Source organism: Condylura cristata, unplaced genomic scaffold (genome assembly GCF_000260355.1).
Source record: "Condylura cristata isolate star-nosed mole 26May11 unplaced genomic scaffold, ConCri1.0 scaffold00003, whole genome shotgun sequence".
NCBI lineage: Eukaryota > Metazoa > Chordata > Mammalia > Eulipotyphla > Talpidae > Condylura > Condylura cristata.
In genome coordinates, this window is record NW_004567104.1 from 5,528,282 (window position 1) to 5,554,726 (window position 26,445).

The 26,445-nt window shown below is 33.6% G+C and overlaps 1 protein-coding gene across 1 annotated transcript in view; it reads right to left on the reverse strand.

Moving 5' to 3' along the window:
• The window catches only part of ZBBX (zinc finger, B-box domain containing), a 127,978-nt gene that overhangs the window by 49,427 nt on the left and 52,106 nt on the right, over positions 1 to 26,445 (reverse strand). Inside the window, exons 7-9 of the mRNA XM_004675381.1 lie at positions 21,800 to 21,971; positions 13,682 to 13,802; positions 1,357 to 1,466 (exon numbers count right to left, since the gene is read on the reverse strand). Coding sequence (XP_004675438.1) covers positions 1,357 to 1,466; positions 13,682 to 13,802; positions 21,800 to 21,971 — 403 coding nt within the window. The remainder of the gene's footprint in view (positions 1 to 1,356; positions 1,467 to 13,681; positions 13,803 to 21,799; positions 21,972 to 26,445) is intronic.

The window sequence follows — 26,445 nt, forward strand, 5'->3', positions numbered from 1 at the left end:
TCTGGGAAAATGCAAGAATTGTAACAATCTGCCCCCAAAAACCACTCTCCATGGGTACATCCAACATAAAGGCCTTAGGAAGTGCCTCAGACAGGGAGACTTAATACAGGTCTACCTGGCTACATCTACCTACAAAAATTTCAGTAAAGCCGTGGAATTAAAGAGAGACAACTCTGCTCTGTGAGAGGATACCAAGTGGTGGGGAAAGACTACTCAGGGAGAGACTGTTTGGAGTGGGCACAAAAAGCCCTGGGAGCTCAGAGGGAGAACCGGCAGCCTGCTTAGCTGGGAGGATTACAGACTTTCTGGCACTCCCTGCACCCCTGTATTTCCCACCCCAACAGCAGAGGCCTGAAGACTTGTGAGCCAGAAAAGTTCACAGTGCTCAGAAAGTAAATAAAACCAGTGATCAACTCAAGCACAGGCCCAGCTCCAGGCAGACCTACAACACTGCTAACACCCACCACCCACCACGGCACATCCAAGCATTAATGGAACCTGGGACACCCAAAGGCTACAAAGATCAACAGGCACCTTCCAGAGAGAAGGACTCAACATGTTACTGCAAGAAGCTAAATGCCACAAGAGACCCCTAACTATTACAGGCTGAGACAACAGACACAATTCCACATAATGGGGGCTGGAAAAATAGGAGATATTGAAACAAAGCACATCTCAGAGTATCCTCCACCACTGAGGTATCTGGAAGTCCCTCAGCTATCACAGAAAGAACATCCAGAAAAAATGCTGGTCAATAATAGCAACAATGTGTCTCAACAAATAGAAAGTATTAGAAAATACATGTCAGGGAAAAGAAGACAAGCAAATACCCAAGCAAGTTCACAGGGGAAAAATTCACCACAAAAAGATCAGAAACCACCAAAGAAATAGAAGAGCTGCTCAGCCCACCAGATAGAGAATTCAGAATCATCATGATTAAAAAAGAAAAAATAAAGAAGAAGATGATGAAAAGGAAAAAAAAAATGATATGAGGCATGCCATGAAGGAGTTGAAGAATGCAAACAAGGAAATGAATGAAAGAAATGAAAAAGAAAAAAAAAAAGATATAAGACAAGCAATCAATGAATTGAAGAAAGAAAATGAGAGACATTAAAAAAGGAAATAGAAGAAATGCAGGCGATGAAAAGGCCACTAGAGGAGATAAAAAGTGCTGGGAAAAGTAATGAAAAGAGAATAGATGAAATAGAAGAACAAATCAGCATGCTCAAAGACAAAGAAATAAAGAGAAGTAAAACAGAAAAAGAAAGAGAAATAAAAAGGAAACGGAATGAAGAAACATTTCAAGAGCTATCTGAATAAGTAAATCTTAAAAAAAAAAAAGAAAACTGAACTAACCATCATTATCCTCATCATTTTCATTCTGAGAACACTGTGTCTCACTAAGGGTTTTACATGGAGTTAAGAAGGAATCTGGTAGCATGTTTCGAAGTTGTTCTGGTGTAGTTCTAAAATGCAAAAAATATATAAATAAATAATAATTAAAATGTTAAAATGCTTTATCATAACATTTCCCAAACTAGATCTTGATTTATTTCACAAATATGTGAGCCTACAAAACTAATGATAAAATCATAGCTTTGCCTTTAATTGACAAAAACAAAACCAAACAAAATAACGGAATCTTAACATACTAAAATAATATTCCAAATCAAATTAATACCACACAAGGCTCTTCAATTATACATACTACTGCTTTTTGTTTAAAATAAAAATCAAAGTCATGTGATTCTCACACAAGCTGCATGGAGAATATGAAATAGGCCATATTATTTAGGAAGCTCACTTAAGAACAGGCATTATATCTCACAGTCTTAGCTGTATGAGCTTACTATTCTATGGCAAACTGCAGAAATTTTTCTAAATGTTCACCAAGGAAGCAGGGTTAGAATCTAGGTTCCCATAATAAGAATGTGAGATATTCTAGCTGTGACATCTATCACTCAAAAACAATGGGATTTAATGTGACATATCTCAGATAAAAGGAAATAAAGCCCAGAGATTCTCTGATTTTAGGAATGTTCACTTAGTTACAGAATATATTTCTAGATTATTTGATAGGTTGTAATTTAATTTTTAACTAAGAACATAAGTAGCCAGATAGCCCTATAGACTACTTAAGTTCATAGGATTTTCATCTAAAATCAGAGCAGTCTTAATAATAATAGATAACATGGACACAAAGCTTAAATTGTACCAGGCTCCTTTCTAACCAATTTGAGTACGTTACATTTTAATAAGTATATTAAATAAAATTTAATATAATCTTAATTTTATAGGAGAAGAAATTAAGACACAAAGAACTGAACCAAATTTCAGGTAATAAATTAAGAATATTTTGCTAATCATTTTGCTTCCCCAACTCTGTATTCTTGACCATCAGTTCCATTGCCTCTCTATTGGTTTTCAAAGGCACAAAAATTTCACAGTTTCTGATAACCTACATTTTAATATATGCACTATATAGATTAGAAATAATTTTTGAAAAAAACAAATTATTTCTTCATGAAGTGAAAACCCTAATTTTATGACTAAAGCTCAGAATCAATTTCATATCTAGATAATGGAGTAGTGGAGGTAAAGGGGTCCCATAGGCTGCTTCTGAAAGAAACACAACAGAGATGAGAAATTGTGGACAAAAGAAAAGTGATTTTCCCAAGAATAAAAACCGTACTTAGTCAAAAAACACTTTTTTTTTTTTAATATTAGGCACATGCATCAAAGCAGTGTTAAAAGATTATGATGCATAAATTAAGGATGAAATTATTTTTTAGATTTTTTAAGAACAGATTATGATAATAATTTATAGAATAGGTTATTGAGTATTATCAATTCACTTGGGAAACCTCATGATGAATAGTCAAAATCAATCATATGAATCAATGCTAGGTTGTTTACATCAGAGTCAATAGGAAGAAATGGTCTAAAATGAAGAATCTCGTATCCACCCTTAAGATCACCAACTTTTAGCCTCCCTATGTTTGGTGCTGAAACCAGTATTCTAGAAACTTGACCCATGGTGCTTCTGCTAGAATTAAGAGTTACATGTAACAGAAAATGTAGGAAAACTGATGTTAGAATCACAGCTAATTACTAACACTCACCTTTAATATTCTAAATCCAAATCTTACAGTCCTATATAAAGTTTCCCTAACATTTAAAAGAGCCACTGTGACAAATGCTATTACCATCTATCAATACTTACATATCCGTTACAGGTAAAAATACAAAAAGAATTGCTATGCAAATCAGAAAATAAGTATGAGAATAAAATGCAGTAGACATACTTATAACACTATAATAATGAATGGCAATTATAATCAACAATGAAATCTTAACTATGATTATACTTATCAGTTAGGAAACTTTGAAGCATAACATGAGAAATATATCACAAACTGATGAAATGCAAGAGGATTGCCCTAAATTAATATACATTTTTTTATGAAAATAAAGCATTAGCTCAAATAATAATTACTGTTTAAAAAAATTACCATAGGGGCCTCCTTGATGTTGTAAAGTGTTGACGAATAGCACAAAGAAGTCAGTGCATTTCAGTTAATCTGACTGTTCTGCTCCCTACTCTGTCTATGGTGAATCTTCTCAACCCCACCCCCACACCTCTGGCCTGTACCCAAATTCTTATAAGTAAAAATCTTTTAAAAATAAAATAAAAACAAAAATATATAACTGTAACTAAGATTCTGAGAATATCTTCATTAACTGCTTATCCCTGTTAAGGAATTTGGCACATTCAGTACTTAGCATAGTTCAAGACTTTTATGTGTCCATGAATAAAGCTACTTGAGTGTGTGCAAGTAAAGAGTGGACATTTGATTACAAAATAATGCTTCTTTAATAAAACAGAAAATTCAATATTAAAAATAATAATAGTGGCCACTAAAAAAAGGTAAGTAATCTTGGAATTGCTTTTTGAGTACATATTCCTAAACTAAAAAGAGGTTATCAACAGGTACATACTACTAACTTTCATACTCGAAAGAATGTTAAAATTGTACTTTAGGGCCCTCCCTGGTGGTGCAGCGGGTTAAAGCACAGCACTGAGAAGCTTAAGCCACTGCAGCATGAGTTCATCCCTGCCTTCCCCAGAGGTGACCACATGGCGCAGCAGACCTCTCCTGACCCACCCACTGCTCCCCTCAGCAGTGTACTTCGTCGATCTGCCTGTTCTGCTCCCCATTCTGTCCCTGGTGAATCCTCTCACCCTCCACATCGCTGGCCTGTACCCCAGGTCTGTATGAATAAATAAATAAATATTTTTTAAAAAATGTACTTTATAAGAGATATAGTGTAGATAGTAGTTACACAGAAATAATCAGAACAATACATAAATGAACTAACAATTTGCCACGTAAACCATAATGAAATACAATCACACACCTACTATAATAACCACCTAAAGGAAAAAACCTGAAAAATACCAGACACTGCCAGTGACACAAAGCACAAGGAACACTCATACACTGCTAGAAGGAATGTCAGCTAGTACAGACATTTGAGAAAATAAAGTTGGCAGTTTCTCATAAGATAAATACATGTATGTTATCCAATTTAACCACTTTACTTCCAAGTATTTACCCAAGGAATTAAAAACATACCCAAATAAAGGCTATATAAAAATAAATTTAAAATATTTAGCCACAACTGCCCCTAATTGGAAATCAGCTGGATATATCTCAAAAGATAACTGTGTATCATAAATCATGATAATGAAATACTCTCACAGTAAAAAGGAACTGTTCTTCATTCATTCAAGAATATAGGTGAATTTAAATGCATTTCTCTAAATTAAGAAATACAAAAGGTACATACTGTATGATTTCATTTAGTGACTTTAAGGTAAAGGCAAATATGTAAGGATGGAAATGGACCTGTGATGCAGGTTAACATTTTTTTCCTCCTTCAGTATTTGCTAGTTTTTGTTGTTTATATATATATATATATATATATATATATATATATATATATATATTTTACATCATCCTTAATTTTTGTGCAGTTTTTCATCTCAGTTGTAATCTCCATGGACTTTGTGCCACCAATTCACCCATCACCATAGTCCAGTGCATTCTTCCTACCCCAGTTCTGATCCCATTTCCCTTTCCACCCCCATAAAATCTCTCTGGTTCATAGTTGTTTCATTGTCTTCATTTTTACTCTATTATATTTGTCTCCCCCACTTTTGTTTTTCTTCTCCCTGACCCCTTATGCTCTGCTATGAGTGAAATCATCCAGTATTTTTCTTTTTTATTTCTGGCTTATTTCACTAACACATTAACTCAATATAACTGCTGTTAAAAAAAAATGTGTAAATAAAATTTTGGTAATATATTCACTAACTGTGTTTTCTGCTAAGGAAATTTGGCACAGTCAGTATTTAGCATAGTTCAGGATTTCATTTGCCCATGAATAAAATTTCTTGAATATGTCATATTTTCTGTTGGCTGGGAAAGAGGGGGGTGAAATACAAAGGGTAAACAATTAGAAATTCAAATTCACACTTTGAAATCCTAATATCCAACATGATCATATTTGGAAATGGAGAGTGAAATGAGGCACAGTCAACATGATGGGCTTTCTGCCACTATAAAAAAAAGGGAGTCTAGAGAGCCATATGAGAACATAGAGAAAAGACAACACATATGAATCAGGAAACAAGGTGTCTGAAACTTTCTAGTCTTCAGAATTTTTAGAAACAAATATGTGTGGCTTTTAATATACCCGGTCCTGCATATTTTTTTTTTTAAGATTTATTTATCTGTGCATACAGAACTGAGATACAGGCCAGAGGCTCAGGGACAGTGAGAGGCTTCACCAGAGACAGAATGGGGAGGAGAACAGGCAGATCGATGAAGTACACTGCTGAGGGGAGCAGCGGGTGGGTCAGGAGAGGTCTGCCACGCCATGTGGTCACTTTCAGGGCAAGCGGGAATCGAACTCATGAGGAAGTGGCTTTAGTTTCTTGGTGCTGTGCTTTAACCCGCTGCGCCACCAGGGAGGGCCATGGTCCTGCATATTGTTAAAGCAGCCTGAACAAATCAAGACTTTATTTTCAAAGATTTATTTATTTATGCATACAGAACTGGGGTACAGGCCAAAGGTAAAGGGGTGGTAAGAGGCTTTATCAGTGGCAGAGTGGGAAGCAGAACAGGCAGATGGGTGAAGTACACTGCTGAGGAGAACAGTCAATGTGACAGGAGAAGTCTGCTGTGCCATGTGGATCACCTCCAGGGCCTAGAATCAAACTCACACCACAACAGCTGCAGTTAGGTTGCAGTGCAGTCCTAACACTTTGTACCACCAGGGAGGGCCAAACCAAGGTTTTAATTATGAAAAGATTTATTTAAAAATGCAGAAAGTTAGTAAACACATTAACCATGTGAAGATCCAAATTGACTAGCCTGCCAAATTTGAGGAGGGACCCAGGACAGCCAGAGAACTTCTGTGGGATCCTACTTACTCCCTCTCAGACCAGCAAATGTACCAATACTTTCATGGGACTCCACTATTGCCCATGCAGGTAATTGAAGCTCTAGACCTATGTCAGTGCAACCCAGACATAGAAGCCCAGGACCTTCCATAGGCCTCTGCAAGACTATGGACTTCCCACAAGAACCCTACAAGCAACTGCGCAGACCAGTGAAACACTGGAACTGTGTTAGGGAGTGTGCCAGAGTGTAAGAGACCACACAACCTCCTGTGAGAACCTGCCACTGGTCTGTGCAGACAGGTGAGGACTATCATCAGTGAGGTGGAAGGGGTCAAGCCGAGAGGCAATCCCACCCACAACAACTGGTTCAGAAAGCTAATGATGGGAAAAACTCAAAAAATCAAACATATGGCAACATAAATTCCTAAGAGAATAATACAGCACAAAGAAAAAAATATTTATAATTGCAAGTCATAGACAAAGAATCTATGTTCCATTAGATATAGAGTTTAGAATTACAATAACAAAAAAAAAAGTCAAAGCTGGTAGAAAATATTGAAAACAGATAAGAATTTCCTTAGAATTAAAATCAGTGAAATAAAGACAGAAAATGAAGTTCTAAATAAAATAAAAGTAGAATTTCAGAATTTCAAAATAATACAGGTAGAAAACTCAGGAGAAATTCAAGGAGGTAGAATAAATCAAGTAGAACAATGAGTCAGTGTAATTAAAGATGCAAATGTGCAAAGAACCAGGGTAGAGAAAAGAGAAACAAGATAAAAACTGAGAACTATCCAACTCTGTAAGAAAAAAACAACATAAGAATAATGGGACTAGAAAAGGGGGAAGAAAAAGAGAAATGAACAATAAATGATTAAGAAATAATGAAGAATATTGTCCTGTAGTTAGTGAAGGAAATCAATACACAAATATGGGACACTAAGTGAATCTGGCATACCTATACAAAATAAAATCAAAATGAATAAAAAAAATAAATTAAAATTCAGGACAAAGAATGAAAACTGAAAGTAGCAAAGAAAGTAGCAAAATGATAATGTACAAAGGTATCATGATCATACTAAATCAGATTCTTCTAAAGAAACACTCTGAGTGAGAAATAAATAGAATGGCATCTTTCAAATACTAAAAGAGAAAAAAAACAAACTGATAGTTGAGAATATTCTAGCACACAAGATAATTCTTCACATCTGAGGGAGTAATAAAGGCCTTTTCAGGCATTAAAAAACCCCAAGAAGTTTGCAAACACTATACTATCTGTCCCAGAATTATTGAAAGGAACTTTCACATTGAGACAGTAAAGCAGAATATAACCCAAAATAAACAAGGAAATCTATTGACTCATGAAAATAAAGAATAGAGTGCAGCATGAATAATCACTATCAATAATAACATTCAATATAAAAGACTGGAAACAGAACCCAAATTTTTGCTTTCCCCACTAAACACACATAAACTTCAAAGAGAAATGTAGACTCAAAGTAAGTGTTTGTAAAAAATCCTCCATGAGTTTCTCAAACTACTAAAAAATGGAACTTCCATATGACCCAGCAATCCCACTCCTAGGTATCTACACAAAAGACACAAAAACACTAATTCAAAAAGACACCTGCACCCCATGTTTATTGCTGCTTTATTTATTGGAAAGACATGGAAACAACCCAAATGCCCCAAAGTAGATGACTGAATTAAAAAGATTTGGTACATATATACAACGGAATATTACTCAGCAACCAAAAAAAAAAAAACAAAAACATGCCTTTTGCAGCAACATGGATGGAGCTGGAAAAGATCATGCTTAGTGAAATAAGTCAGAAAGAAAAGGAAAGATATTATAACAGGAATTTAAAGGATCAGGGGAGAAAGTAATAATAATAATGAAAAACTATATTATACATTAGAGACATTTTACAGGGGTAGAATATTGAGTGGGATCAAACGGTGGGGGGAGGAAAGTGCACTGGACTATGGTTATGGTACAAGGGTGATATGGTGATGGGAAGCTCATGGGGATTACACTGAGATGATAAAAGCCACAAAATGATAAAAAATAAATAAACTAGTATATAATTTTTTTAAAGAAAAAAAAATAAAGTTCCTTAAACTAAAAAAACAAAAAATACATTCCAGTTAAAATAGGTAAGATACAAAAGGGAGCATTATGTAATGATGTATGGAATAATACATCAAGAAAACATAAAAACTCATCAATGTTTGTGCACCAAATAAAGGTACAACAAAATATATTAGACAACTACTATCAACTCTGAAAGCAAACACTGGAAAAAACAAATTTTTGTTAGGAAATTTCAATCCCCCACTCTCACAAATGGACAGATCAACTAGGCAAAAAAATAGGGATATGATAGCTTTAAGTAAAGAAGTAGACTTCTTGATCTCATACATACACAGGATATGGCACACGAAAAAGCAGAATACACATTTTTCTCAAGCACAAATGACAAATGGGATATTCTCCAAGTTGAAACACATTCTGGTGCACAAAAAAAAAAATATCAATGTTTTCACAAAGATTGAAATCATACCCAATATCCGAGACCATAAAGGCATCAAACTAATAATCAACTATCAAAAGGAAGCAGGGAGGAGACCAACTAATATATGGACTCTGAATAGTAATACTGAAATAACACTGAATTAATAAGGAAATCAAAATATATCTCAAGACAAATGAAAATGAGCACAAAAAAAAATTCACAATTTATAGGGTGTAGCAAAACAAGCACCAAAAGAGATACATAAAGCAATCACATCAAGAACCACATAAGAGCTCAAATAAACAACTCTCTCAAGACTAGAGGAATTAGAAAAACAAAAGCAAACAAACCCACCTACCAGTAGAAAACAGATATAATAAAAATCAAATCAGAAGTAAACAAAATAGTTAATTAAATAGATAGCCCAAAGGTGAATGAGATCCAAGCTGGTTCTTTGAAGAAAATAAAAGGGGGGGTATGGAGACTTCTAGCAAGACTCACCAAGGAAACATGGGCAACGTGTGAAATAAATATAATCAAAAACAAAAGATGAGAAATCATAACAGATGCTGAAGAAATTCATAGGATAATTAAGCACTACTATGAACATTTCTACAATGACAAATTCAATAGCGTAGAAGAGACAGACAAATTCTTAGAATTATACAGTCAACTGAGACTGAATAGGTTAAGAAATACAAACCCTGAACACACCAATAACAAGCAAGATTGAAATAGTATTCAAAACTTTCACAAGTACAAGCATCCAGGACGAGATGGTTTCACAAGTAACCAAGTCATCAGAGGACAAATGCCTAATTTGCACAAATTCTGCCAAAATTTTAAAAAGGACTAATACGAAATACATTTTATGAAGTCAAAATTACACTAATATCAAAATCAAAGACACCGCACACACACACAAAAAGAAAACTACAGACCAATCATCCTTATCAACACAAATATAAAAATGCTCAATAAAATCTTAGCAAACTGAATCCAACAATACATTCAATGAATTATATACACCAGGACCAAATGAGACTTATTCTAGAGACACAAGGATGGCTTAATATCTCAAAATCAATTAATGTAATTCAATTTATCTACAAAAAAGAAAAATAAAAATCATGCAATCATATCAATAAATACACATTTGGATTTGATAAAATTTAACAACCACTTATGATGAAGGCCCTTGAAAATTTCAGGATAAAAGGGACATATCTTAACATGATAAAAGTTATTTATTACAAACCCACAACTAACATAATTCTTAATGGTGAAAAATGAAAGTCTTCCCATTAAAATATATAAACAGATAAGGATACCCACTCTCACCACTGTTTTTCAATATAGTACTGGAAGTCTTAGTGAGAGCAATTAGGTGAGAGAAAGATATAAAAAGAGCTAAATTGTGTTATAAGAAATAAAGTTATCATTATTAACAGATGGCATGGTTTCATAGATAGATCAACCTCAAGAGTACACAAAAAAAACTAATTGAAACAATTAGTTTAGCAAAATGACAAATGACAGGTTATAAAATAAATACATAAAAACCAGTTTCTTTCCCACATAAAAAAAAATAAATAGAAGAAATTTGAAAGTGATCACATGTATAATTACACCAAAAAAAAAAAAAAAAAAAAGTAACTCAGAGTATATTTAACATAGGTAAAATTGCCATATCAAAAATAAAATAATTTTTGTGGAAAGTAAAACAAAACACAAGGAATGGAAAACAATATCCCCTGCTCATGGATAGAACAACCAATATTTCCAAGATAGCCATTCTATTCAAAGCAATATACTGATTAAAAGCAATTCCAATAAAAATAGCAGTGGCATATTTCAAAGAAATAGAGTTATTATTGAGTTTCAATAGAATCACAAAAGACAACAAATTAGCTAAAGCAATCATGACAGAAAAAAAAGAGTATGGCTGTATCAAAAGCCACAATAAATAAAACAGCCTCATACTGGAAATATATATATACACATACAGAACGGTGATATGGAATTCAGAGTCCAGATATAAACCCACATATGTGAGTATTAATCTGTGACAAAGAGCCATAGCATACACTAGAACAAGGACAGTCACTTCAATAAATTGTGTTTGGAAATCTGACAGCTGCATGCAAAAGACAGAAATCAGCCCACAATCTCACATTGTATGCCAACATCAACACTAAATGGATCAAACATTTGTATGAAAAACCTGAAACCATACAATACATAAAAGAAAATGTAAGAAAAACAGTGCATGGCATAAGCTTCAGTGATGGCTTTTGGATTCATTCCCTAAAGCAAGGAGAATGAAAGAGACAAATAGCTGGGACTACCTCAAAAAAAAAAAAATTATTCTGTACTGTGAAAGAAACTATAGCTAAAATGAAAATATACCTCACTGAATGGGGGACAATATCTACACACCATATATCTGACAAACTACTGATATCAAAGGTATGTAAAGAAATCAAACTAAAAAAAAAGAAAAAGAAAAAAACAAGTATCTGAATCATAAAATTGGGCAAAAGAACTAAGCAGGTAATTCTCCAAAGAATACATTAGACATACCATCTCATATCTGTGGAGAATGTCTGATAAGTCACAAAGAAAGCTAAATAGCAGATAGTATGACTAATATGTGGAAAATAAATTAAGTAATCAGATAAAGACAAGTTTTAAAACTAATCCTACAGAACTAACCCTACAGAAGCAACAAGTGGTAGGAGAAGGGTGAAAAACAATGGTCTACAGTGGTGAAAGATAAGTTAGTTGGTAGTGGGTGCACTATGGTGGTGATACAGTAGGGTAATGCCCTAGTATTAACTCGGTTAAATATTAGTTAATAGCAAATTAATTAATTGAAAAAAGTTACTATTCTGGTAATGAGGTATACTGACATGTCTCTGAGATATAAGACTATGAAAAGGACACACCCTTTCTATGATATTCTTCCACAAAACATATAATTCTCAATTATTATGGAAAAACATCCATAGATTCAAGCGGAGTACATTATATTAAATGCCTGGCAAATATTCTCAAAAAAGCTCAAGGTGATAAAAGACAAGGATAAACTGAATAATTGTAATGGATAAGGAAGTATACCCTAACCTCACTCCCCTTCTTCCCCCCAAAAAATAATGAAATGTGAGATCTTGGGTAGGATCGTAGAGCAGAAAAGAAATCTTAGTGAACAAGTTGGTGAAATCTAAATAAAGTCAAAAAGCTGTATCACTGTTAATTTCTTTAAAAAAATATATGCATAAAGAGCTGGAGTACAGGCCAGAGATGCAGGGGCAGTGATAGGATTCAGCAGAGACAGAGTGGGGAGGAGCAGAAGGAAGCACACTGCTGAGGGGAGCACTGGACAAGACAGGAGAGGTCTACCGAGTCATGTGGGTCAGTGTCCTGGCTGGGCATCGAACTTGTGCTTCAGTGGCTGCAGCTAGCTTCGTAGTGCTGCATATTAGCCAGTTCGCTATCAGGAAGAGCTGCCACTGTTAATTTCTTAGATTTGATAAATGCGCTATGACTATATAAGATGCTACCCTAAAGGTATTTCAAATGAATGACATATGGAGGGTTTTGTATTATATTTAAAATCTTATCTCAAAATTAAAACAACTTTTCCTATGAACATTAGTTGAAAAGGAGTGAACCAAGATACATCATCCTATCAAAGAGAAACTTTGATGGAAACATGATGACTAATTACAAAATTCTGAAATTATGGCATGGGGAGGGAAAATTTAATTTCACTGTATTGACTTGTTGGGCAGATTTTTTTTGGGGGGGAGGGGAGCTTAGAAATCAGGCAGAAACAAATTACAGTGCATTAGGAATGGTTGGAGAATTCTCCAAAGATGGTCTGCCAGCTCAGCAGATCTTGTATGACTGAAAATAAAGCAAGGACTTGATGATCATTCTCTCAGCTTCTCTCACATTTTAATCCTCAAAATGTGGTTCAAAGGGGGGCATTCTCCATACCAATATCACCTGACATGTTAGAAATTCAGCAACATAGTATCTCAACTTCCCCATCACACTGACAGATCTCCTTAAAAGGTAATCACTTTATAGTATCCTCTAGAGATTCAGTGGTATATGGTGAAAACTAGTGATGGTTAATGAATGTATCTCCTAATATGATTCTTGTATGATACTAAATATATGAGTGATTTTTAATAAGTGACAGAAAGTCCTTTAATATTTAGTAGTTCTCTGATTTATGAAATAGTTTATCTGATTTATGAAATCATATATGTAATGATATATTATTCAAATAAAATATTAATAAGACTATACCATTAAAGGTTTTAACAACTTTAGATTCTGAAAATCAAAGCAACAAATGTTTAAGGTAATATAATAAAAAACAAATGTTTTCAAAGTAATTGTGATTTATTATTTTCGTACTTATCCTTAAATTATGACCTATACTTATATCTTTTTCACATATACATACCCATTTCTCAATACAAATTCTCAATGATGCATCATATACATAAATAGATTGAAAATTCTTATTAGAACAGTTGAAATGTCACAGAGACTTAAGTTGCTTTATAATCATTTATGTAAATTGAAGCCCCCAAACAATGCTACAAAAATATGTCACACAGACAAGGGGCATTAATAGCTTTTATCTTCATTAATAATTATTCACAGATGCTAAAAATACCTTCGGTGCTTTTTAAGCCATAATTTTTCCATATAAGATAGACTGTCTTCTTTAAATTCAATCTGAAGTGGCTCTCTCCAAATTTTCAGATTAGTTTGTACTTCACATTCTTCTAGTGAGCCTGTAAAAGTAAATAAAGTGTGAATAATTAATGAAACCTAAAATATAAATTACAGTATCTTCTCTTCACATGCAGAACTGCACATTTCTGAGATAAATGTGTTTGGTATTCATCTATATAATCAATTCATCTAGCTTTGAATAATGCAAAGTATTAAGTATTGATGAATTATTAAATGACTACATATATTTCTCCAATAAGCCCTTACGATGAAACGATTTTCTAGCTTTCAAAAAAAATTTAAAGCAACTTTAGAGTGATAAAAATGATTACACACCGGCAAATTATATATTCTATAAATATAGGTTTATTTTATAAATACATATATAAAGGCTATTGACAGTAATATTTAAACATCATAGAGAAAACAAATAAGTGGAATGGTACTGATAAATGTCCTCATAAATTTATATCTGCATGATAATTCACATCTATATTTTTAAGATAGTACTTGTACTACTAAAGTAGTACTTGTACTACTAAAGTAAAACCACTATTCAGCATTATTTAAAAATGATGGAGATTTAATTACTAGGGGGGAAAAAAAGCAGCATAAATCCAGGATTACTATACTCTGTACCTTCCAGATGACCCTATTTTCTTCACTGATTACCACAGAGGTGGAGAGGGTGTGTTGAAAGAGGGAGAAAATAAAAAAAAGAGAGAGTAGTAAGAAATACAGAAAAAAGTTTCATGCACTCTAAAAGTAGAATATATGCCCAATATTACATTGTGATTAGCCTCTGGAAACAGCCAAAGACCAGCAATAAAAATAAAGTGAAAGAGTGCAAGTCACTCCACTCTTCTTCCAAAAGGGTAAAGCAGTGTAGGGAAAAAAAAAAAGTGAAGCTCTAAGAAACAGCACTAGAATCCACTAAAATCGGAGGCATAACAGTTAAGGTCATTAACAAGTGTGTCATGGAGTAAAGGAAACCCTGCCATCATGAGATTCCCATCCCACTGCAAAGATGAATGAGTGAGTGAATGAATGAATGAACACACACATAATCCTTAAAGGGTAGGTTATAGAAAATAATCAAATTTTCTTTTTTCTTGTTTGCCTCTCTAGATCAGAGAGAAAATCTACTGTGCTTGAAAGATAATATTCACAACTAGAAGGATAATGAGGAGGAAGGATTCAACTAGATTGCTTATGATTCATTCTTTTCCCATCATTAATGTCACAGTCTAAAAAAAAAATAGAAATGTTAAAATGATTGGGTTTATTTGATAATGAGTGTTACTGAACTTTATTGCAAAAAAAAAAGATTAATGATTCGTAGCTATTTATCTTTATTTATGTAGTACATTTAGCAGGATCATCTGTTTAGAAAAAAAACAACATATATTTATCAGGCATATGGCTTCTGAAAAATGCAACATAAACTATTTAATGTAGATTTTGTTTCATTCATCAGGTTCACTCTCAATTTCTGTGAGAAAATTTTTGAGATGCCCCATTGCTCATAGGATAGGATGGTGGGCATCTTCCTTAATAGGCAATACAAAATACTAAAGGTGAAAATATGCCAGAATATAAACTTGTTCTGTGGTTGAAACAGGACAAATCAAGCAGGAAGTAACAGGAGATTACAGAGATAATAAAGTTCAGAGTACATAGAATCTTCTAGGCCACTATAATTAGCTGTTTTCCACACTAAAGGGCATTTAATGGACTAAAATAAAATTATTTAAAAATCAATAGCATAAATTACTAGAAAACATGAAAATTCAAAGCACATTCTAAGTTAAATGAGCTAGAACATGAAAAGAACTGTGATATTTGTATTAAGTACAAAAATAAGCATATTACTTCCTCCTTATCAGAACAGCAAAATAACAACAATGTGACAATTTATATGTTCATGATAATGAGAAGCAAAGTTTTTATATATTGCAGATGAGAATGTAAACTGATACAAATACTTTCATAAATAGCTCAACTTCACCTAGTATAGATAAAAATATATACATTTTATGATTTTTTTATTCCATTCACAGGAATAGCCATCCTAGCAATGTGTGAACATTTGTACCTTAAGACATATGCAAGAATATTAACATTGTTGCTTATAATGAAAAACATGGGAAAATACCCAAATAAACATCAATATTTAAATAGGTAATGTTCGTTTAACAGATGATTATTAGACAGTGAAAATAAAAGAAATAGAATCCTGTTTATTTTCGTGGGTAAATCACAATAAACAATGATATCAATAATAGTATTCAGTGAAATATACATATTGCAAAATAATACCCATACTAGCTTTCCATTTATATAATGTGCAAGAATATTTTTAAAAAGTTCAGGTTAATGATAATCTCTTACAGGTAATAGATATTTTGTTTTTCCCATAAGATATTTATAAATGTGTTTTATCTCTTTAATATCCTATGAAAATAAAAAAAATTACGAGTATATATATATAATTAATACACACATACACACAGTCATATGAATAATTCTATGGGGGGAAAATGCCACCTGTTAATTCAGTAGAAGTACTCTTCTTTATGGTTTCTCCAGAGTAACAACACTGATAACCTCATTTCTTTCTTTAAAACATTGGTGTGAAGAGCCACTTTCTTCCTATATCTATGTCACTCTTTTTCTTCACAGACTTATTTTTCCAAGTCACTAAACCCAGTTTCTCTCTAGCCTGTCATGCTACAATGCCCATATCTAATTTTAGTTACATTAACACATAAGCTCCCTCCATGATTATTATATATTTCCATTTTCCAGCCCATTTTCTAGACCAGAACTTGATATTGGTTACTGTTTTTTGTTTTTGTTTTCCTGATCATCCGTATCAGTCAAGATCCTGACAGGAAAATGGCTATGCCAAGGTTAACATGATGAAGGTTGAATGAAGGGACTAATTTATTAGGCATAAGGGACCAAGTGATATTAGGATAAAAAAGACACTAAAAATAGTGGAAAGCTCTTACAAAACAAAATAAAATAAGAGAATGCTGTAAGAAGTCACTGAAAGCAAAGGCTGTGGAGGAGAGGTTATCTAAAGATTGCTCATAGGTCCAAAATAGATCTATGCTAAAAATTCATGGCCCTCCCTGGTGGCGCAGTGGGTTAAAGCACAGCACCTTAAGAAGCTAAAGCCACTTCTGCATGACTTCGATCCCCACCTGCCGCAGAGGTGATCCACATGGCTTGGCAGACCTCTCGTGACCCATGTGCTGCTCCCCTCAGCAGTGTACTTTGACAATCTGCTTGTTCTGCTCCCTGCTTTGTCTCCAGTGAATTCTCTCACTGCTCCTACACCTCTGGCCTCTGGCCTGTACCCCAGTTCTGTATGCACAATAAATAAATCTTAAAAAAAAAATTCAGATGGGGAGTAAATAAGAGTAAATAACTCCATATCTTTGTCTCATACTAAAATGTACTGTTAGAGTCTTCAACTGACAAACCCTAGATACTGCAATCTCTAAAATTTTACCCTTGTGACACATAGTAGGGAAGAAAAGGAAGGTAATGGATCTGGAAAGAGTTACTTCTTCTGCATCTAAATAGTCTCTCTCTCTCTCTCTCTCTCACACACACACACACACACACACGCCACTCATGTCTTAACACAAGGACAACACAAAGTTCTATAGCCACAGTAGAGATTTTAGTTGGCAAGTTAGGAATTCTCCCAATTGAAGCGTCTCTAAATTTAAATGTTAGATATGAATAACAAATCTCATATAAGTAACAGGAAAACAATAAAGAAAAATATTTCTCAACATCAAAAAATTGTGTTGCTACTATTGTCTATCTTTTTTGTTTGGTTTTTAAATCTAGGTTGATTTGTTCAACATAGATTCCTTTTTCACTATCTGTTCCACATTCACCTTACCGTCTGCCAACACCTTTATTACTTGGTATAATGAATCAAATATTCATTCCCGAAGTATTAAATGTCATAGAAGCCTTATTTTCCATTGGGTTACCACATTGTTTGAGTAAAGTATTTTTTTTAAGATTTATTTATTTATACATAGAGAACTGGGGTAGAGGCCTGAGGTACAGGGGGCAGTGAGAGTATTCACCAGAGACAGAGTGGGGAACAGGCAGATTGCTTAAAATACACTGCTGAGGGGAGCAGCGGGGAAGACAGGAGAGGTCTGCTGTGCCATGTGTGTCGCCTCCCTGGCTGGGGATAGAACTCATGCGGAAACAGCAGCAGCTAGCTTCCTAGTGTTGCAGTTTAACCCTAACCCACTGGGCCACCCAAGAGGGTCCTGAGTAAACATTATTAATGGACACAGAAAATTTAATAAGCAAAGCAATATTTTCCAGATGAAGTCTACCTTCTCTTCTCTATGTAATAACAAGTTACTTATTATTTGACACTTCTTTCAAAAAATACTTCTTTCAAGTATAGTTGACCCATATTAAAAATTTATATTGAATATAGATTATTTTCTAACATGCCCTAAATTGTGAATTAGTTATCAGATTCCGGTTCAATGGAAGTAGAAGTGGAATCCCATACAACATACCAGACCTTGTAAGAAAGGCACTTTATCCTCATAAGATGTTTCTCAGCTAAATGCATAATGAAGCTTCAACAGGCCATCCCATTCAACTATAAAGCCAATTGCTTCTGGATAGTGCTAAACAGGGTAAGATCAATGAGTTTTATAGATATACCTCTTTGATTGTAAAATGTGCTTATCTGAGAGAACATTGTTTGAGTTTGTATCACCACATGGTAAATAAGGCTACTAACTGACATACTGCAGGCAGGTCAAGGCAATCTTCATCTAAAATGTCTATTTTTTTCCATGAGGATTACTTACTGCCCCTCCAAGATAGAAAGAGTCTGCTATAATCATCTATACCAATCACATCTATTTGCCAAAATTTCATATCATCATGCCATCTATCTAAAGGGCAAGCACTATTTTCTATGCAATTGCAAGACAACCATGGTCCTTTCCCTTCCATAATTGTATAAAGCAAGAGAATTAATGTAGGTCTGGAATGAGAATAAAGATATACTGTTATCATTGTCACATGAATTTGAGCTGTATATGATGATTTCATTCATTAGTAGAAATAGAAAATAATGCAATTAATAGGTTAAGAATCAACAAACTACAAACCAAAAATTAAATCTCGTCCATTGTTTCTTTATGATCTCTGCACTAAAAGTGATTTTTATATTACTAATAGTTGAAGAAATCAAAATAGTATATGTTGATATATAAAAAGAATTAATTATTAAGTGAAAAAAATATAGTAAATTCAAATTCTAGCACCCTTTAATTAATATTTTATGGTAATATAAACAAATAAGTGTATGTAAGTAATATGAGACCAACAGCAAGACTTATAGTGATGAAAACTCAAGAATTCCAGACAAAGAAACAATACTGAAATTGGAAGGGGGAAGAGTCAGATAATCTACAAATGAAACTAGATTAGGTATACATGGGACTTCTCAGAAGAAACTCTGAAAAATAGCTAATGAAGAGGATGATTTTAAAATATAAGGAGAGAAACTTTCAAGCAAATATATTACATGCTGTAAAGGCTCTCCTTTAGATATGAGGGAAGATAAATGCCATCTCAGACAAAGAAAAACGGAAGAACTTTGCAAATCTAAACCCTCCCTCCAAGTAATATTGAAATAAAGGAGTAAGAAAAAAAAAAACAATAACAAAAAAATACAAAAAAAAAATAAATTACCAGGAAACTAAAACTCATAAACATTCTGCAAGGGAGGAGGAGGTTGAGGAACCAAAACAGTGGAGAGAAGAACACAGGGGACTATTATGATGGTTCATGAGTGAAATGGTGGTAGTAATTTTATGGGGAATCCACCTAAAGAAGAGCATTCAAACACACATTATACACAAATGAAAAATGATGCAAAATATACATATATATTAAAAAATAATAATGTAACACACAAAACTTTAAAAATGGGCAAAAAAATCTAAAAAAAAACATGATGGCAACAGACTTTCATATATCAATGATCCTTCTAAATATGTGATTGGATTAAGAAATAGAACACAATGTTCTGTGGTCTTCAGGAGATATACCTGAATTTCATGGAATCAAAAACTCAAAGTAAAGGGCTTCAAAACTATTCTACAAGATAATAAGACATGAAAGAAGGCAGGTAAAGCCATACTTATATCAGACAAAATAAATTTGTATTTGAAAATGGTAATGAGAGACAAGAGTAGAGACTACATTATGAATATGGGAATTAATAGATCAGGAGCATACACTCAACAACATATAATCACAAAGAAAGAAGTACCAAATTCATAAGGAAACTATGAGCAACTCAGAAGGAAAAAAAAAATTGGAAGAAACACACTTGTGGTAGAAGACTTTAACACCCCCACACTCAATAATGGATAAATAAACAAGGAAAAAAAAAATAATGGAGACATAACAGCTTTAAGTAGAGAGTTAGACTAGTGTACCTAGTAGATGTATATAAGAACCTGCGGCCAATAAACACAAAATGCATTTTTTAAAAGTACACAATGGAAATTCTCAAGCACTGACCACATATTGGGACACAAGAGAAATGTCAAAAAATTAAAGAAGACTGATATCATAGCAATTACCTTCTTGGACAATAAAGGAATCAAACTAGAAATCAACAATAAAAAGGAGGGAAATCGACTAATATGTGCACATGGACAACACACTAATTAAAGGCTACTGGGTTAATGAGAAAATCAAAGGGCACACGCACACACACAAACCTTGACATAAATGACAATAAAAACACCACCTTTCAGAAAGTATGGGACACAACAAAAACAGTAATAAAAAGAAAATATATAGCAGTATGGACCACATCAAGAAACAGGAGAAAGCCCAAATAAACAACTTTGCACCTCAGCTTGAGGAACCAGAAAAAGAAGAAAAAATATCTAAAACCCAGCAGTAGGAAGTAAATAAAAGAGCAAAAACAAATGAAATAATAGAAGAAACAATCCCAAATATTAATGAAACCAAAGTCTGGCTCATTGAAAAAAATAAATAAAATTAACAAATATTAACAACTCACTAAACTCAACAATAAGAAAATTAAATAGCCCAATGGGACAAAAAATAATTGGCATAAAATCTTATAGGACATATTCAGATGGCCAATAGTCACATGAAAAATTATTCATCATCACTTATTATCAGGGAAACAGAAATCAAAACCCACAAAGAGATACTGTCTCATAAATTTGAGAATGTCCCCAATCAAAAGGTTTAAAACAGAAATTGCTAGCAAGTATCCATTGGAAAGTTAAGGAAATTTCATTTGTAAACTATTGGATGTAGACTAATCCAGTTTCTCCTATGGGAAACAGTAGAACAGTTTATCAAATTTTTCAAAATAGATCTACCATATAATTTAGGAATCTCGCTCCTAGGAATCTACCTGAAGAATACAAAGCACTAATTTGAAGGGATTATGTGTGCCTATATTCACTGAAGCCCTGTATACACAAGACAAATTATAGAGTCTCCGTGCACAAGAACAGGTACATGGATGAGGAGATGCAGGATGCATAAGGAATATTATGCAGCTGTTGAAAAAAAATTGCTTAGCATTGCAAAAACATGGGTGCAGTTTTAGTGGAATATGCTAAGCAAGTAACCCAGGAGGAGTAAGATAAACACCATATGCTTTCATTCATATGTGTAATACAGTACAACATTGGGAATAATAATTATAAGAAATATCTCCTTCTAGGAGATGCAGAACTGAAATAATTCAAATTTCCATTTACATGATAACCTGAATTTACCCAATAAACAAACACAAATATCACAAATTTCAAATTCAGGGTTCTATAAATATAAAACTTCAAATAAATGGTCATACAGTGGAGAGACCTTTAAAAAGTTATATCAAACTGCTTTACAAATGTTTATGATTTTTGAACATTGCAATTATATTCACAGAGAATGGGGACAAAAAAGTCAACTTTACAAAATTAATTTTATGAAATAATGTTACCTGTTTTTACAGCAGGTAAATTATGTTTCTTGTTATCATGATGTCCATTTCTCCACTGATTTAAAGCTTCCTGAAAGGACTGGGCGGAAGTTTCTTCATTGAATGTCCCTTCACACAAGAGCATATCTCCTGATGTTGCATATTCTCCTTTTTTGGGTGTTGAAACTTCTACCTACACAAATTAAAAATATATGAAATTACACTTTACTAAAATTTTTGTACAAGTAGCATTAATTATTGAGAACTCTAAAACACATCATAGACAAGAAAATTGTATTGCTGTCTATATTTTATATATTTCTCTGTCACTTCATGAAGCATCAGAGTTGGGAGTGGTACAGTATGGTGGAAAGACAATTCAAAGTCCAGAGAGGGAGAGTGGGAGAGGGGCTCACACCTCCTGATGTGAAACCATAGAGGGATTTCCACATCAAGAACTGCAGCTCCTTCCCAAGGTCAGTCTCACCATTATTGCGCATCAGGTTCTGAGAAGGTGGACAAATGGATGAATGTACTTGGTTGGGATGTTTATTGAGGATGTATAATAATCTGGTGCAAGCAAAAGGAGAGTGAAAGGGGTTGTTATCTGGGGGGAGGAGAAACTCCATTGTTCCTGCTGGTCAAAGCATCCTATCTCTAGTTCCTGTTTTCACTTAACTTTCCATTTAAGCAGTCTAGCTGGTTATGCTAATCTGGCCATAAACTCTATCTGCTGTTTACAGTAGATACTGGTTCTTAGCATGTTCCATGCACCAGGACTTTAACCCTAGTCAGAAGTCCCCTGTCCGACTTGACATTTTAGCTTTACCAGCAGGAACACTGAGCACCAAGACAATATCTCTGAGAACAAGGAGCTGGGGACCCCACATTTCTTATTGGAGTAATATTGTATTGGGTCATTATTGTATTGTTCATCATTCAGAATAGATATATGTGCATATACTACATCAAATTCACTACTAGAACTTCACAATAACACATCTGATTTTTTTCATACTCTAATGGCAATCATACGTGTCCTCCTCAGAAGGAAAATCAGAGTACTGATAATAAAATATGAGTATATTATTCATCAGAGTTCTCCAGAGGATAGTGACAATAGCCTAGTATATAAGACTCCTATTCTTCAACCTCCTGTTTTTTCCTGCAAACTCCCCATAGCAGAAAAAAAATAGTTTAAAATATAAATTTCATTATGTCATTCCCCTGCTCAAATCCTAGCAGTGATTCTTTAGGAAAACTCCAGTTCTACAGGAACTAACAATGCCTATTCAACCTTCTTCAATTATCAAACATTCACTCAGCTAACTCCAGCTACACAAATATTCTTTCAGTTTAGGAAAACCCATCAAACATGTTCTTTTTAAGGCTTTACATTTGTTTTCCAATGCCTGGAAAGAGCCTTCTTCATACAGTCACATAGTCATTCCCCACATTTGGTCTCTGCTCAGCTGTCACCTACTCAGAGAGTACATGAAAATACTCCTGATAATTCTAAAAATTATAGTCTCTCCTTCTTCCACTTTCTAATCCTTTATCTTCATTATTTTCTCCCTATGCATTATCTCCATGTAAATTTAGTCTACATGCTTATTTGTCTCTTCCTATTAAAATGCAATGATAAGGATTTTTTTTCCCTCAGCATCTAGAACAGAGCCTGATGCAAGAAGGTGTTAATTAAAAGTTTGTTGAATTAATGAATAAATTAATGAATACATATGAAACGCTGAAAGCTTCTTGCCATATGATAGAGTGAAGGATGAATTCAATACAAAATACGCAACTCCTGTGAAGTCACAGAAGTAAATAAAAATAGCATTTGTCAGTTACACCATGAATTACATAAAACAAAGTATAAAACCAAAGCAAAATAAATTCTATATGAGTGTTAAATAAACAAATATGGGATATCTATACTGATCAAATTGCAAAATTTCTACTATGTATCTCCTAGTTACAAGAGAATACCCCTTTATATCTAGTTCTTAGCGGAAAAATAAGTGGGAAGACTGTTAGAATACAAGTCAGAAAAAATTGTTAAATTTGTTTTAAAAGTTAAACAAAAAATGTCCGAGAATCATTTAAATACTAGATTCTAGTTGCTGGCTACAATAAGAACAGGTGCAAAGGAACAGGTGAATAAGAATTCTCTAGGCAAAAAGTGATGGGCAGTATTCCAGTGAGAGCGAGTGTTTCATATGCCAAAACATGCAGTTATAGCACAGAATGTGATGGAAATGTATACTTGTTCTTAGCCAAAAGGCTGAGAAGCAGTGTGGTATAGACATGTAAATCATTTATGTTGCTCTCACAAAAAGTGTTTGAGAATTTCAGTATTTCATTGTAGTTAGAAGTTATAGACAAATGTTGATAGAGAGAGAAAAATATACAAAATAGTTTTCAAAATCATTCTTTATACTGGCAGAATATTGAACACATAAATATTGATCAGTGGAAGATATATATGTAAAAGCATTTCACATTCAAATAAATGGAGTAGTTTACAGTCACTCTATAGAGAGCATTCTACAGAATGCTGCAGAATGTTCTCAATGCATGTCAAAATTAAGTGCAAAAAACATCATGGTAGAGAAGTATGAAAACTATCTTAACATTTGTATAAAGAAATGCATAACCACAAAACAGAAAATATTACTGGATCCTAGAAAGGAAAAAAATGAAATGCATTTTCTACTCATGAAACTTCTGTACCTTACAAAAAAAAGATAATTTGAGTATTTGGAAAAGCAGTAAGAATATATGTGACCAAATATTCAAGAAAGAGAGAGCTTTTGGATTGTAGACAGCATGTGGAATTTTAAATGAATGAGTGAGCAGAACAATGAGAAAAAAATATATATATATAGGAAATAACTTGTTCTTGCTGAACTAGAAAGCTAACAGATTGGCTGCTATCAGCAGTCATTTCAATAGGCTTTAGAGGAGAAAATTTTATTTTGAAAACACTAAATTTTAGGAGTATGTAGTAATATTTTCTTGTGTAACCAGTCAGCAAAATGAGAGCTGTGTATCTGTCTGGGTATATACACTAGTGAAGTACACTGGATATCAAGTGGTCCAAAAATAAAATAGTTTAAGTATTCAATAATCCCTGAAAATCATCAAACCAGAAAAAAGTCAGAGACATGAGGCATTTTTGTTGTGTAGCTTTGCCTCTGAAACACTTGGTTTTCATATAGCAATGGCAGAGTAGAAAAAGCCAGAGAGATATACATAGTCTTAAATATTTCATCCTTAAACTTTCAGATGTCATTTCTACTTGAAAAATACATAAAATCCAGTGTTTTATATCTATTAACTTTCTAGGTTATATGATAATCTAATATGACCACTTACCAGAAGAAGAAATAGCATCAAAAGGGTAAGCAAATAACCTAATATTACAAAGTTATTTTTGAACAGGTCCATATTTCAACCCAGGTATAAGTCTTTAAAATGAAATTATTTCAAAAATAATACTTTACCAAATATAGCCATTGACTTGAATGCATAAGAGGAACCCTAAAACAGATACCGAAATTAAATACTATTTTTACTTTTCCAGACCATACAATTGTCCAGTATGCTAAATTAAAAATCAGGTCCTTGGACTTTAATCTAGTTATAAAAATGGTACATACCCATCAAAATGGTTTGGGGTGGGAAACAACAGATCAGCTATATACATTTTTAACTAACTCATCCAAGTATTTCTCTTTTTTTAAGATTTATTTATTTATGGTTATAGAACTAAAGTACAAGACAGAGGGGCAAGGGGGATAAGAGGATTCACCAGAGACAGAGTGGGGAGCAGAAAGATACATTGACTGAAGTATACTGCTGAGGGAAGCAGTGGGCAAGCCTGGAGAGGTCAACTGTGCCATGTGGGTCACCTCCCTGGCCTGGGATTGAAGTGCTAATGTGGCTGCATGCAGCTTCTCAGTGCTGTGCTTGAAGCCATTGCACAACCAGGGAGAGCCACAACCAAGTATTTCTGATGCCTATCACAGTAGAGATACTACTGTTCTTCAGCATAGTGGAGTTCCAAGAATATGAGGGAATATCATGTCCAGTGTGTACTCTGAATACAGATGCACCCTTGAAGGTGTATAGCAGTGATGCCCAGCCAGGAATACTCACCAGAATCACAATACAGTTATTAAATCATACATGTCTAGACCCTACCCACATATAAGTGTTTGTTTCTCTAATGTTTATCTAGTTCATTTTAATGTGAACTTTTAGGTGAATCCACTAAATTAATGACTCAAGAGATAGAGGGTCTATACAGCATTATACAGTTATCAAGAGACAAATGGTAGCACTTTTATGGGGATTAATAAATGGATGAATGAATGTATTAATTAATTAATGTATAAATGAATTAATTCACAGGCAAAGGAACAAGCCTGTAGCATTCTAATAGGACTAGTTACATAACCCCTTACTGCCTTTCTTATCTGTTAAAGGGGATATTTATAAAATAAAACTTACCTGATTATTATAATTATCGGAAAAAGTAAAGCATGTAAGATATTAAGCACAATACCCTAAAATTAAGTGTTGAATAGGTGTTATTGATTTATCATTATTGCTATTGATATGACAAATTGTCTAAAATGACTGGTGAAAAGGAGAAATTCCTA